Consider the following 14,009-nt stretch of genomic DNA (forward strand, 5'->3'; position numbering starts at 1 on the left):
TGATATTTACATAAATCTTTTATAAGAACACGTTCAGCATTGGTGCCATCTGCTAGGGGAACTACAATATGATGTTACACATGTGTTGATAAGTAGTGTTGACTCTGCTGCAGGACCCAAACCTGCTGGATGAGGAGATTGACTGGTGGTCCAAATACTACGCCTCCACAGGAGAGACGACAAAGTGCAGGAAGTATTTGGAGCTGGGATACGATAATCTTCTGGTACATATGACATTACTCTCAGTAATGCAGATCATGCAGTTTGAAGTTTTCAAAGGAGTATGACCTTTTGTTTATCCTTTAAGTTCAAGCATTATGACTTATAGGTTTCTTTACTGCCTATATATATACTGAGACACTTTATGATGCAAGTCAGATGAAAACTGGATTATTTGAGGTGAAGAGAGGTAAACACATTATCTTTCTCAGGCCCCGCCTCATCATCGTAAAGTCAAATCGGTATGCACAAACATAACACATAAAAAGCTGCAATCCTTTTTTTCAAAAGCCATTGCCTGTAAACCAACATAACTATGTCGTAAACATTCCCTCTGGATTACGGTTGCCTTATTCCTATGGGTACCATAGATACATACAGAAATGAAAATGAAAATTTAAACTAAGTCATAGCTGTCCCTAGTGGTATGCTTAAAGAGAAAGAGTTATCTCCCTTGGTTTAAATTCCATTAATTGTTCATGCCACTGAACCGATAGTTTTATCTGAAACTCGTGTATTGTGACAAACTTTCGATGATGTACATTTACAATACAATACAATACAATACAGGGACCCAATAAAGGCCATATGTCCACAAACGAAAGATTTTGAGTTTATCAAAGAAAACAAGCCTCCTTGTATTTCGTGTTATTTCACACTCAGTCCTAAATTTGAACACAAACAGAAATAATGACTACGGGAACTTATATTTATTGTAGATCTTGAAATCTGAACTGGAGAAAACAGAGGATTTCAATGGCTTTGTTGACTTCTGCCACAGTTTTGATTTGTGTCGTGGAAAAAATGAGGAAGAGGAGGAGTCAAATGTGGTGGGGGAGTACAAGGTGAGATAATGGTTGTGTGTGACCAAAGTCTTCCAGGAACACTTGCTGTAGATGGTATGTTTATTGGGAGTACAAGGTGAGATAATGGTTGTGTATCACTAAAGTCTTCCAGAAATACTTGCTGTAGATGGTATATTGATTGGGAGTACAAGGTGAATACTTGTGTCACTAGATGGTATATTGATTGGGAGTACAAGGTGAGATAATGGTAGTGTGTCACTAAAGTCTTCCAGGAATACTTGCTGTAGATGGTATGTTGATTGGGAGTACAAGGTGAGATAATGGTAGTGTGTCACTAAAGTCTTCCAGGAATACTTGCTGTAGATGGTATGTTGATTGGGAGTACAAGGTGAGATAATGGTAGTGTGTCACTAAAGTCTTCCAGGAATACTTGCTGTAGATGGTATGTTGATTGGGAGTACAAGGTGAGATAATGGTAGTGTGTCACTAAAGTCTTCCAGGAATACTTGCTGTAGATGGTATGTTGATTGGGAGTACAAGGTGAGATAATGGTAGTGTGTCACTAAAGTCTTCCAGGAATACTTGCTGTAGATGGTATGATTGATTGGGAGATATGGTAAGTCACTAAAGTCTTGAGATAATGGTATGTGTGGGAGTCACTAAAGTCTTCCACTAAATACTTGCTGTAGATGGTATGTTGATTGGGAGTACAAGGTGAGATAATGGTTGTGTATCACTAAAGTCTTCCAGGAATACTTGCTGTAGATGGTATGTTGATTGGGAGTACAAGGTGAGATAATGGTAGTGTGTCACTAAAGTCTTCCAGGAATACTTGCTGTAGATGGTATGTTGATTGGGAGTACAAGGTGAGATAATGGTAGTGTGTCACTAAAGTCTTCCAGGAATACTTGCTGTAGATGGTATGTTGATTGGGAGTACAAGGTGAGATAATGGTTGTGTATCACTAAAGTCTTCCAGGAATACTTGCTGTAGATGGTATGTTGATTGGGAGTACAAGGTGAAATAATGGTTGTGTGTCACTAAAGTCTTACTTGCTGAAAGCGGTATTCTGAACCTCATGAATGACGATTATACCAGTGCCATTTGTTGTAGGGCTCCTTCCGAGTTTACCCTCTGCCACAAGATCCAAGTGAACCCCTGCCACTAAAGATTCTGAGCGATCTTCCCAACAGTGATCCAGCAGAAAGTATCATCCGGGTGTACATCATCAAAGCTATCGAGCTGCAGCCGAATGACCCCAGTGGTTTGGTCAGTCTACATTACACATGTATCTGTAACTTGTATAGAACACTTGTCATGTGTCGGGACACTTTAATAAGTATATTACTTATTATCTTTTGCGTTTTCACTCTTATGAAGATCCATTTTCAAGTTCTTAAACCTGTACAAACAAACCACACCATTTAATAAAGAAGTGTGTTTCTATGACATCTATGTGACCTTGTGATGGGTGATTGTTTCTTCAGGCTGACCCCTACTTGGAGGTGTTGCTCGGCAGCAAGAAGCTCAACACAAGGGATGACTACATTCCCAACACAACAAATCCTGTGTTTGGCAAGTAAGTACTCTGTCCATGTCTGAAGTCTGGTGACACAAACACATGCAAGTCAGTATTACCCTGGGTTGGATACAACTAATTTAGAGCGAAGTGGTGACCTATATTAGCTCTCAAGGACTGAAAATCCAGTTGAACTTACTGTGTTATACTTGCAAATGTTCAAGAAAGTTGTCAGTTTGCTACCATCTGTCTGTCAGTGCTGCATTGTCCACCTCTTCACATCTGGCATCACCTCAAAAGTGTCTGAATTGATGCAACTGCATAGCACCAATTAAATTACTACTTTAGGTATTGTGATAAAAAATAAATATGAAAGAGATATTTAAATTGTAGGAAGTCAGGAACAATCTTGCAAAAATCTGTATTTTGGTATTTATTCATGCAGTATGATGCAAGGTTATGTGCAACACATTTATATCCAAGAATATTCTCCTCAACAAACACAAGGCCCAGACCCAAAGACATATGTAGGACCATGAGACAGGAATGCAACAGGAATACTTTTTATTCAGACTGCATAAAAGTTCAACAGCCAATGGCCAGGAGACATGGCCAAAGCTTTGTAGTACTAGACTGAGCATTGTAATGTTAGTTATATAAATACTTAGTGTTCCTTATAACTGAAGAAACAACACACAAAAAACAGAAAGGTTAAAGAATTAGCAATATTTCCTTATCCTGACTCATGCTAATTATGCTTGTCTCCTTCCTCTTGCGAATGATAGTGGAGCACTTGAAATCCCTTGAAGTTCCCTTCTAAAAAAGCAGACGTAAAATCACTCACCCACGAGTAGCATCCCTTTCCTCCCTTTTGGCGCCCAAATGGTCACATGATCGGCCATATTTGTCACTCTCTCCTTCTTCGCCCTTGAGGACGGTTGTGAGAGCACCTGGGTCCCTATACGGCACATATTCTTTTATATTTTTGGACCTTACATCAAAATTATTGCTGTATACGCTTTTTAGGATTATATTCTACATTATGGTTTGGAATTTAATCTAAATTTTCCGTTGTTTGACATGTGTTTTCTTCATGTTTACATTTGATGAAAACTTGTATTCGTTGTAGGTACCAAGTGTCTGCAACTGACCCTCATTTATTATGTCCTAATTGCACTGTTTCATGTTCTTTCAGCTCTTGCTGTAAGTTTTGTGTAAATTTAACTTTGGTTGAATTTAATAATTACCTTTTTTCCATCCATAGACGTGCTAAGGACTGGGTACGAAGGTATTCACAAGTCATGTCTAAATCGAGTGATTGCACTGATAACCGTGTGTTAACCACTGCTGCAGATATTCATAATTCCAGTGAATTGCTGAACGTTTCTCGGGGGCAGGTCGATGTACCAGTGGTGAATGCCGGAGGCCATAAGAGATCATCGTCTGCTGAGCTGACCCCATCGCAGATGAAGAAGGCTAAATCATCATCTTCGCAGAAGAAGAAGGTTACTACCATGAAGACTTCAGCGAAGTCTAAGATCAGCTCTACACAGAAGACAAGGTCTTTCTCAGCCGAGATTGTTCCTCCGGAAGAAGCAGATGTTTATGATGATCCACTCATCCTCATACCTGAAGTCACCATCGTCCGTAAGAAGATCAAGCCTGCTTCTACAGCTACATCGGCATTGTTATCAGCACTGACAGAAGACCTATCAACGCAGACATCGGGTACCAGAGATAGCAGCAGCGTCAACTCTTCACAAGTGCAGCGAGCCTTAGATGACGTCTCTTCAGTATCAAATGCATCATCCATGCAGCAGTCTCTTCAGACAACGCAGAACTTCAACCCGGGAATGTTCATGCAACAGTTTACAGACCAGATGATGTCGATGATGGAACGTCACTTCGCTCAGGAGAAGGCTGCTACCACGATTACTAGCCTCTACAGTCTCCCCACCACATCCGGATGAAGAGGGAAGCCTGCACAAAGGCTGACGGACACGACGATCTTCCCCATCTGAAGTGAGGAGTCTGGACTCTACTACCAACGTAGACGCTCCAGAGATTGCTGCTAAGAAGTCTTCACGCAGGAAGGAATCGAGGCGTTCTCCCGAACCTTGCAGACGTCGCAGATATGCGTCTTCATGTCCATCGGACTGTGACGCCCATCAAGAGCCTGCGCAAAGGCACTCCTACATTTTGGAACCTAGCGAATCATCTCTAGACTCCAGGAAGAATACACGATCGCATCGGGATTGCATGCCTGCATGAAGCTCTTCATACAGATCATCCCATAGAGAGAAGGGATATTACGTCCATCAGCCTCCGTGGAGGCTTAGAGAGATATCTCAAGACTTCAGGAGGAATACACGGTCACACCCGGGACCGTTCACCTGCACGCAGCTCTACATACAGATCTACATACAGAGACTCACGTCATTATGGATCTTCAGATAGGGAAATGACTAACTTCACTGTCTGAAGTTAGAAGTCTAGAGAACTCTACTAACGTCAGTTCAGCATAGCAGACCCCTCCAATGACAGTTGCCCTGCACTAAGGAATATTAGCTATATAAGCTCTAGGATTAAGGCCCTCACGAACGGTTACGTTTGTGAAGATCTCTACCGTCAGAAGTATCAGCAGTTAAAACCCTGGAGGATTCAACGAACGCCAGTTTAGCGTTAGCAGTCCACGATGGAGCCTCCCCGCAGTTTCAGCGTCTCAGCATGAAGGATTCTAACACAGAAGTAGATCCAGTCGTTCTCCAGGATTCTACAGACTGCGCAGATACGGATCTTCCAACTTGGACCTTCATCAACCTGCGCGCAGGCACTCATGGGGAGGATTATAATCAGAGTCAGCATGTCCCACCGTTCAACAATAGCAGATTTCCCCTTCATCATACGGAGCCCTTCATGATACATCAGGGTTTGAGATTACAAGATCATCAGTGAATCCCGTAATAGATATTCAAGATGGAAGATAAGAAGATAACACAACTGGACACTACAACTAGATGTTGACTATGTTGGATCAACGTGTGGCTGAAGGAAGAGACGCACACCTGAAGTAGCGATGTCAGATAACAGCCGATGAAACACTGAAGATGAAATTTGATCACATGGGCTTACAAGATATCAAAGGGACAGTTAACAGCATTGTCCCAGTTCCTCAGCGAGACATCGGTTACGGTCAACTTTACAGAACATCTGTATAAGATGACGACTGCAGTAAAGATTATAAAGTTGAAGAATACAGTCACAACAGACATGGAACAGGGTGCTTACTTTGGTACTACACGGGCGAAGTTTTCGCGCGCTTCCACTCAGCCATCAAGACACGTGTTCACTCATGTAACTCCGGCACAAGCCGAACAGAGAGGTTACGGACAAAGCCGAGTGTTGACGAAGAAATCAACGATTGCACAAGATTCTACGAGGATCATTTTCCTGCAACCCCCGGTGACGTCACAGTCACGTGCCAGGAAGTCGTCTACAGTTGTAAACAACTCTTTCAACGTGGGAAAGACTCCATTTACAGTCCAGTTAGTAGGGTACAGTGTGGTTCGACTATCTTCATGGGTCATAGAGGATTTCCCCTGTTAGCAGATTTGATATTGGTTATCTGGGGACTTGCAGCGACAAGCGTGAGACGGTTTCTGCTTGCGGCAGCCAGTCGACTATAAATAGACTTCACATCGATGGCAGTCCCAGTACATCATAGATTTTTGCTGACCTAGAGACAACGTATTATGCATCATCGCTGCACAATGTTCGGATTCTGGTGACAACATCTTCATTACATATTACCGGAAGATTGATGAGACAAGCTTCAAGCCCTGATTCCAGAATCGATCATCTCTCCGCTTCCATGTCGGACATGGCAAGGGCTCCTAAATCCACGTACCTACAACGTAGGAAGTGATTGCAGTAGATGGCTAGTAATCTCCTAATTGCAGTTGGAACCAAAACAGGATCTTCAATTGCTGGGAATATGGCTCATCACACCACAGAATCACACGGTCGTCCCAGAGGATCGTTGGGTCAAGATACAACATATGATATCTCAAGCAATGCTCTCTCCGTTGACACTACGGGCTTGGCAAAGCATGCTTGGTCTACTCACCTCAGCTCAAGACATGACTCGCAGAGGGAGATTTCAGCTGCGCGCCCACTACAATATTTGTGAACGCCCATCTCAACATGAAACAGTGCAATTAGGACATAATAAATGAGGGTCAGTTGCAGACACTTGGTACCTACAATGAATACAAGTTTTCATCAAATGTAAACATGAAGAAAACACATGTCAATACTACTGGAGAGTCAGAAACCATAACTTTATGGTGGACTCAGAAGTCGAATGTTTGCAGAGGAACCTTTTTGTCAGAGCCAGCTTGCCACACTCATCTCTACATGGATACAACGCTACAAGGATGGGGTGCTCACCTCGACAACGAAGTGGCAGCAGCAAAGTGGTCGAGTCAGGATCAATTCTCCACATCATCCTGTTGGAGTTGAAAGCAGTGATCAACGCTTTACAACACTGTTCCAGCATACTAAAGGCTCACGGTCCACATGGACAACTCCACAGTAGCGTTCTACATCAACAAACAAGAATCAACAAGGTCAACAAGGTCAACAAGTCTGCTAAAATTCAGCTTTCTCCTGTTCAGCATCGACCTGAACATCTACATGAAGGCATGTCACATTCCAGGAGCAAACAATGTCATAGCAGAAGCCCTATCTCGTCTACTACAACCATCCCTGACGGAATGGATGTTACATCCAGAAGTGTTCCCGGTTCATCATACAGACAGTAGGATCTCCGCTGATAGACCTGTTTCCAACAAAGTTCAACAAACAACTAACAACATTCATCTCACCGATTCCGGATCCTCAGGCATGGGCAACAGATGCTTTAAGCATCTCATGGGAAGGACTAAAAGCTTACGCGTTTCCACCTCCAGCACTATTACCACAAGTAATACAGAAAATCAAGCAGACGACAACATTGCAACTGATTTGGGTCGCGCTCTATTGGCCAGCGAGGGTATGGTTTCCAATCCTCATACAAGAATGCGGAAGTCCAACCTTGAAATTACCAGAGTGGTCGAACCTGCTTGTCCATCCACACACCAAGCAAGCTCACGGGAATCTGGCATTGTTCCAGCTGCACGCGTGGAGCGCGTATCTAAGCTTGCCTGAAGACTAGAGGGTACTCCGCCAGAGCAGTGAAAGCAGTGACACTAGCTCTATGCAGATCAACTCGCAACATGTACGATGACAAGTGGCAGAGATTTGAACAGTATCGCTTTACAGCGGTAAAAGCAACCCATCCTCAAGTAGCGGAATATCTGTGTCATTTGCAAAAGACAAGACACTTAAAAAAAGTTCAACACTTTCAACATACCTGGCTGCTCTCAGCACAGTTATCATCATGAAGACGGGTGTCAAGCTGACCAAAGTACCAGAGATACTGGCACTACTACGCTCGTTCAAGTTGGAAGACCAACAAAAGAAATTCAAGGCTCCTACCTGGGATCTTAACGTAGTTTTACAACATCTCACCAGTGATGCTTACGAGCCTCTAGAATGGACATCCTTTGAACTACTGACACAGAAAACGCTGTTCCTGATCACCCTAGCAACAGCAGCACGGATGTCAGAAATACATGCTCTGGACTTTGAACGAACACGATTTAAAGCAAGACATCGTGACATCGTACATCTTGGACTGAGATGGGACTTTATTGCCAAGAACCAACTGCCTGGCCAGCCTGACAGACAGTTCCACATCCCAGCACTTTCTACAGTCCTTGGACCACAGGATACACAGGATTTATCCTTATGGCCTGTCAGAGCATTGAAGTCTACCTACAAAGGACGACGAAAATTCAAGCGCCTATTCATCCCCTTATCCACTGAGATGCCCATGGAAGTCTCACGGACAACAATATCGATCTGGATGAGAGCTGTTATACTAAGGGCCTATAAAGCAGCAGGACTTGAGCCTCCACGAGCCTCCAATCCACATGAAGTCAGAGCCCTGGCGTCAACACTTGCTCTGCATGGAAACTATAATGGAGGGCTGCTTTTGGAGATCGAACACGGTGTTTGCCAACCACTACCTCAGAGACATTGCCACCGACAACGTCTCAGGCATTCACCAGTTTGGGCCACTTGTTGTAGCACAACAACTAATGGTTCCACAAAGGCGCTGACTTGTTAAAACCAACCTCTGGAGAACAATGGCTATAAGTCCATGCACACGTCTAGGACAGACTAGCATGAGTAATAGACCCTGTACTTGTATAGGACATACTTGTACATGAAGAAGGGTCGCATCTCCACTTGATGCGCGCATCAAGAGATGGAGTTGCAATAGATAACTAATGGAATATTTGTATATCTAAAATCCACACGAAAATGTCAGGAGAAGTTTCGGAAAAATCTGACAAGTTGTGGTCCCTCCAGACTCATCAGAAAGAAGTTGAAAGAACAAAATCTTCAACAGTGCCGTCATAAGTTCCCAAAGGGGTAATACAGGACGTAAATCTACAACCAGTGAATCCAGAACGTGGCCTGACCCACCACCGTTTCCGACAGATTCTGCAAGCATAATTAGCATGAGTCAGGATAAGGAAAAATATGTAATTTTCTGACTAAAATTGATATTTTATACTTATTCTGACTCATGAGGTTAGCCCTCCCAACCTCCCCTCTTATGGCACTCTGGATTTCCCTGTAAATTCGGCTGTCGGGGTTACATACAGAGAGAGTGACAAATATGGCCGATCATGTGACCATTTTGGCGCCAAAGGGGAGGAATGGGACTCTACTCGTGGGTGAGTGATTTTACGTCCGCTTTTTTAGAAGGGAACTTAGGGATTTCAAGAGTTCCACTATCATTCGCAAGAGGAAGGAGACAAACATAATTAGCATGAGTCAGGATAAGTATAAAATATCAATTTTAGTCAGAAAATTACATTATGATAGCATAAACTGTTTGAAGTTTCTTTTATATATCGAATCACATCTCACCTATGCCTGTTTTGATGTATGCAATATGTAAACATTCTTTATCAGTGTTTTGATACATGGATGTTAGGTAAAATACCTTTGTTCTTGTGCCTTTGAATATTACACCGATGCCTGACTGACCTCCTACTTTAAACAGCCAGTTTATATTCAAACCCTTTTGACAGCCACACTCCACAGGCTTCTTGTTATAAGTGTCAACATAAACGAAGATTGGGTGATTACGAACTATCAAACCTCAACTACGTGTATTGTTGCTCATGCTATTAACCACTTGTTTTCCTGCCTTCATGTGATATGACTGGAACATTTCTGACCACTTTAATTAACTTGCTCAGTTTTACCAGCCATGTTTCTCTCTGAAGTAAGTCATACCTGATCTTACTGTTAACATTATGACATCTTGGTTTTTCAGAATGTTTGAGATTAATGCCTCCATTCCATTAGAAAAGGATCTCATCATACGTGTGAAGGATTATGATCTGATCTCATCAGATGATGTCATTGGAGAAACGTTGATTGACTTGGAAAACCGTTTTCTCTCAAAGCATAGAGCAACATGTGGCTTGGCAAAGTCATACTGCACGTAAGTGATTGTGTAGACATCCTTCAAAAGTCAAACTGATTTAACACCAAAGTATCAGTTTTCTGATCCTGAGTTACTGGCTACTAGTTATATTTGTCCAGTTCCGGTAGTTACATGTTCCAGAGACATTCCTGCAGCTGTGTCTGCCCATGATTGATGCAGATGAGTTGTTATTTCCCAGGGCGGGCATCAATGAATGGCGTGACTGTATGAAGCCCAAGGAACTGCTTGAGGAATACTGTCAGAAGCGTCACCTCTCAGGGCCGATGTTCTATGGCAACAATAGTGTCAAAGTGGGCAAGCGGGTATATAACCTATCTGAATTTGGTAAGAGGATGTTTACAGGTATTTAATCCTTCCAACTTATCTTATACTCTGTTTGATGGCATAACAGTATTCAATTTCTGTTTGTTTCAGTTCCATGTTATGGTTGGGCCCACATCATACTTGTTGTAGTTGATCTGTCATGGTGTTCAACACACTTTCACCTCTGTTTGACCATTGCACTTAAACCATTAAAATAAACTGGCCGAAATTCAATACTTGAACCTGAAACATGATCTCCTCAGAAACCACTGAACTAATATATACTAGGCACATAAAGACACTGTGCATACAAAAATTTAAAATCTAAATTTATCAAACCTGTGTTTAAGGATTTAAACTCAGAGATTAGTGACATGTATCCAACATGCATGCACGTGCCACGTTCCGTGACGTCAGTGGGTTCGTCCTTGAGACGTGCAATACGTTGTTGCACATGCATTCCGGGAAAGAGAAACAGAGCAAAGGAATGCCACACAATACTGTCACTTTGGAAAGCTCAACCCCTGCCCTTGCGATCGTTCAAAAAATTAAACGGCTATTGAAACACATAGCATACCAAGGCTCACGTCTGCACAACGTCATGAGGCCATTGGGATGGTCTGTGGGGGAATTTCTCAACGACAAGTGGCTGCACATTTCCACTGCCACCGGAACACCATTTCTGCACTGGTGAGATGCTACCAGAACACAAATGACGTCATCGATCGGCCACGTTCTGGACGTCCACGTGTAACAACGCCAAGACAGGACAGATGGATAAGGGTGACCCATCTTCGCCACAGGTTTCAGACTGCAGTGATGACTGCCCGAACCATCCCAGGACTTCGCCGTATCCTCCCCAACACAGTTCGACAACGTTTACGTCATCACGGGATCAGACCATGCCGCCGAATGTGGTGCAGAAATCAGGTCTGCAGACCCTTGTTTTGGTGGAGAAATGTTGTTTTTACAGATCAGTCCAGGTTTAACATTTCCCATAGTGATGGACGTTGACGTTCCTATAGACGCGTGGGAGAACGTTATGCACAGGCCTGTGTCTTGGAGAGGAATCGCTTTGGTGGTGGTTCGTGATGATTTGGGGTGGAATAACAGCACGCCAAAGAACTCCTTAGGTGATTGTTCAGGGCAACTTAACTGGTGTGGGCTACAGTGATCAGATTCTTCGACCTGTGGCAAATCCTTTTCTGCAACGTCATGGCCCTGGGTTAACATTCCAACAGGACAATGCCTGCCTCATACGGCAAGGGTTGCTATGGATTTCTTGCAACACCACAATGTTGACTTACTGCCTTGGCCTTCAAATTCACCTGATCTCTCCCCGATAGAGCATGTTTGGGACGAGATGGATCGACGTCTACGCCGTCTTGCTCATCCGCAAGATAACATCCTTGACCTTGCAACAGAACTTGAGAGAATCTGGCGTGACATCCCACAAGCCTTCCTTGCATGTTTGATAGGCTCTATGCATCGTCATTGCACTGCTGTTCTCAATGCCGATGGTGGACATACCTGTTATTGAGCTTGTGACAAGGTCGTTTGACCCCTGTCCCGACTTGTTATGGTCTCATGTTCCCTCCATTAAAGTTTATATGTACCTTTGACATTGTTATCGTACTTATCAACTGGGATAATATTTTGACAATGCACAGTTTCTTTATGTGGCTAGTATAGATGAAACTTCATGTTCTTGTTCCTACCAAGTATTCAATGAAGACCTAACAGATTAACAGCAGAAGTAATAAGAAGCAAGTGTTCTTAAGCTTCCATGAGAAGTATTTGAAGGAAAGCATTGAAGTCATTCCAGAGATTATACTAGAATAAGTGGAAATAGTAGATAATGATGTCAATAAGCTGGAATTGTATGCAACATTCTGAATTATGATGGTATGTGTAGGTAAGGAACTTTTCTGTTTGAAAATTGTCATGTATCAGACATGTTTTTTCCAAACTACAGGTACATGTTAGGTTCTTATTAGGCTAGCAGCAGGCATGTATGTGGATGTGAGGTTGTAAATTAAGCATGTTTCTAGTTCTAGAAGTATTCATCTTGATTATTGTATGGACACCATTATGTTTGCAGAACAGAACAAAAAACCCAACTCCCACTGGGGTCCCCCCGAGGAGCGCCTTGCCCTGGCTGTGCTCAACAGCATGCCGCTTGTCAAGGAACATGTGGAAACACGCCCGTTGTTCAACCCGCTACAGCCAGGGATAGAACAGGTGCATACAGTTGTCATTCTGTAATGTTACTTTCTGTATCCAATGATACTAAATGTTATTTTGCAGTGAGCAATGGCAGTACTGCTGTTACACTACCTACATCCTGTATTGTTCTTGTGTGGCACCTATGTCCACTTACTTTGACATCCCAACATCTTTTACCCTTGAAGATCCAGGTTAGAATTGATCTTCAGTAACCCATGCTTGTCATATGAGGCGACTAACGGGATTGGGTGGTCAGGCCCGCTGACTTGGATGACATGTCATTGTATCCCAGTTGCATATATCAATGCTCATGCTGTTGATCACTGGATTGTCTAGTCCAGATTCGATTATTTGCAGACTGCCGCCATATAGCTGGAGTGTTGCCGAGTGCAGTATAAAACTAAACTCACTCACTCACTCACCCAACATTTATGAAGCCATTTTACATAAACACTATATTTCTATATGACGATGTTTACTTCCAGGGCAAGCTGCAGATGTTTGTGGATATATTCCCCAAGTCGCTGGGGGAACCAGGGCCACCCTTTGACATCATTCCCAGAAAACCAAAAGGGTATGAAAACAGCAGTGTATTTGTGTCACTATACTGTTTGTCACATAGCTCTATAGCAGTGCTACAGCTGTATCTATATGTAAAGTAGCTGTATGTAGCAGTACTACAGCTGTATGTATGTCCTGTGTAGCTGTATATATGTCCTGTATAGCTGTATGTATGTCCTGTATAGCTGTATGTATGTCTGTATGTATGTCCTGTATAGCTGTATGTAGCAGTACTACAGCTGTATGTATGTCCTGTGTAGCTGTATATATGTCCTGTATAGCTGTATGTATGTCCTGTATAGCTGTATGTAGCAGTACTACAGCGGTATGTATGTCCTGTGTAGCTGTATATATGTCCTGTATAGCTGTATGTATGTCCTGTATAGCTGTATGTAGCAGTATTGCAGCTGTATGTATGTCCTGTATAGCTGTATGTATGTCCTGTATAGCTGTATGTATGTCCTGTATAGCTGTATGTAGCAGTATTGCAGCTGTATGTATGTCCTGTGTAGCTGTATATATGTCCTGTATAGCTGTATGTATGTCCTGTATAGCTGTATGTAGCAGTATTGCAGCTGTATGTATGTCCTGTATAGCTGTATGTATGTCCTGTATAGCTGTATGTATGTCCTGTATAGCTGTATGTAGCAGTATTGCAGCTGTATGTATGTCCTGTATAGCTGTATATATGTCCTGTATAGCTGTATGTATGTCCTGTATAGCTGAATGTAGCAGTATTGCAGCT

The 14,009-nt window shown here is 42.8% G+C and overlaps 1 protein-coding gene across 1 annotated transcript in view; it reads left to right on the plus strand.

Moving 5' to 3' along the window:
- The window catches only part of LOC124278532 (myoferlin-like), a 151,502-nt gene that overhangs the window by 122,940 nt on the left and 14,553 nt on the right, over positions 1-14,009 (plus strand). Inside the window, exons 42-49 of the mRNA XM_046714261.1 lie at positions 114-224; positions 939-1,064; positions 2,139-2,294; positions 2,513-2,604; positions 10,001-10,171; positions 10,353-10,498; positions 12,579-12,718; positions 13,189-13,277. Coding sequence (XP_046570217.1) covers positions 114-224; positions 939-1,064; positions 2,139-2,294; positions 2,513-2,604; positions 10,001-10,171; positions 10,353-10,498; positions 12,579-12,718; positions 13,189-13,277 — 1,031 coding nt within the window. The remainder of the gene's footprint in view (positions 1-113; positions 225-938; positions 1,065-2,138; positions 2,295-2,512; positions 2,605-10,000; positions 10,172-10,352; positions 10,499-12,578; positions 12,719-13,188; positions 13,278-14,009) is intronic.

Source organism: Haliotis rubra, unplaced genomic scaffold, assembly GCF_003918875.1.
Source record: "Haliotis rubra isolate DU_JTF1 unplaced genomic scaffold, ASM391887v1 Scf239, whole genome shotgun sequence".
NCBI lineage: Eukaryota > Metazoa > Mollusca > Gastropoda > Lepetellida > Haliotidae > Haliotis > Haliotis rubra.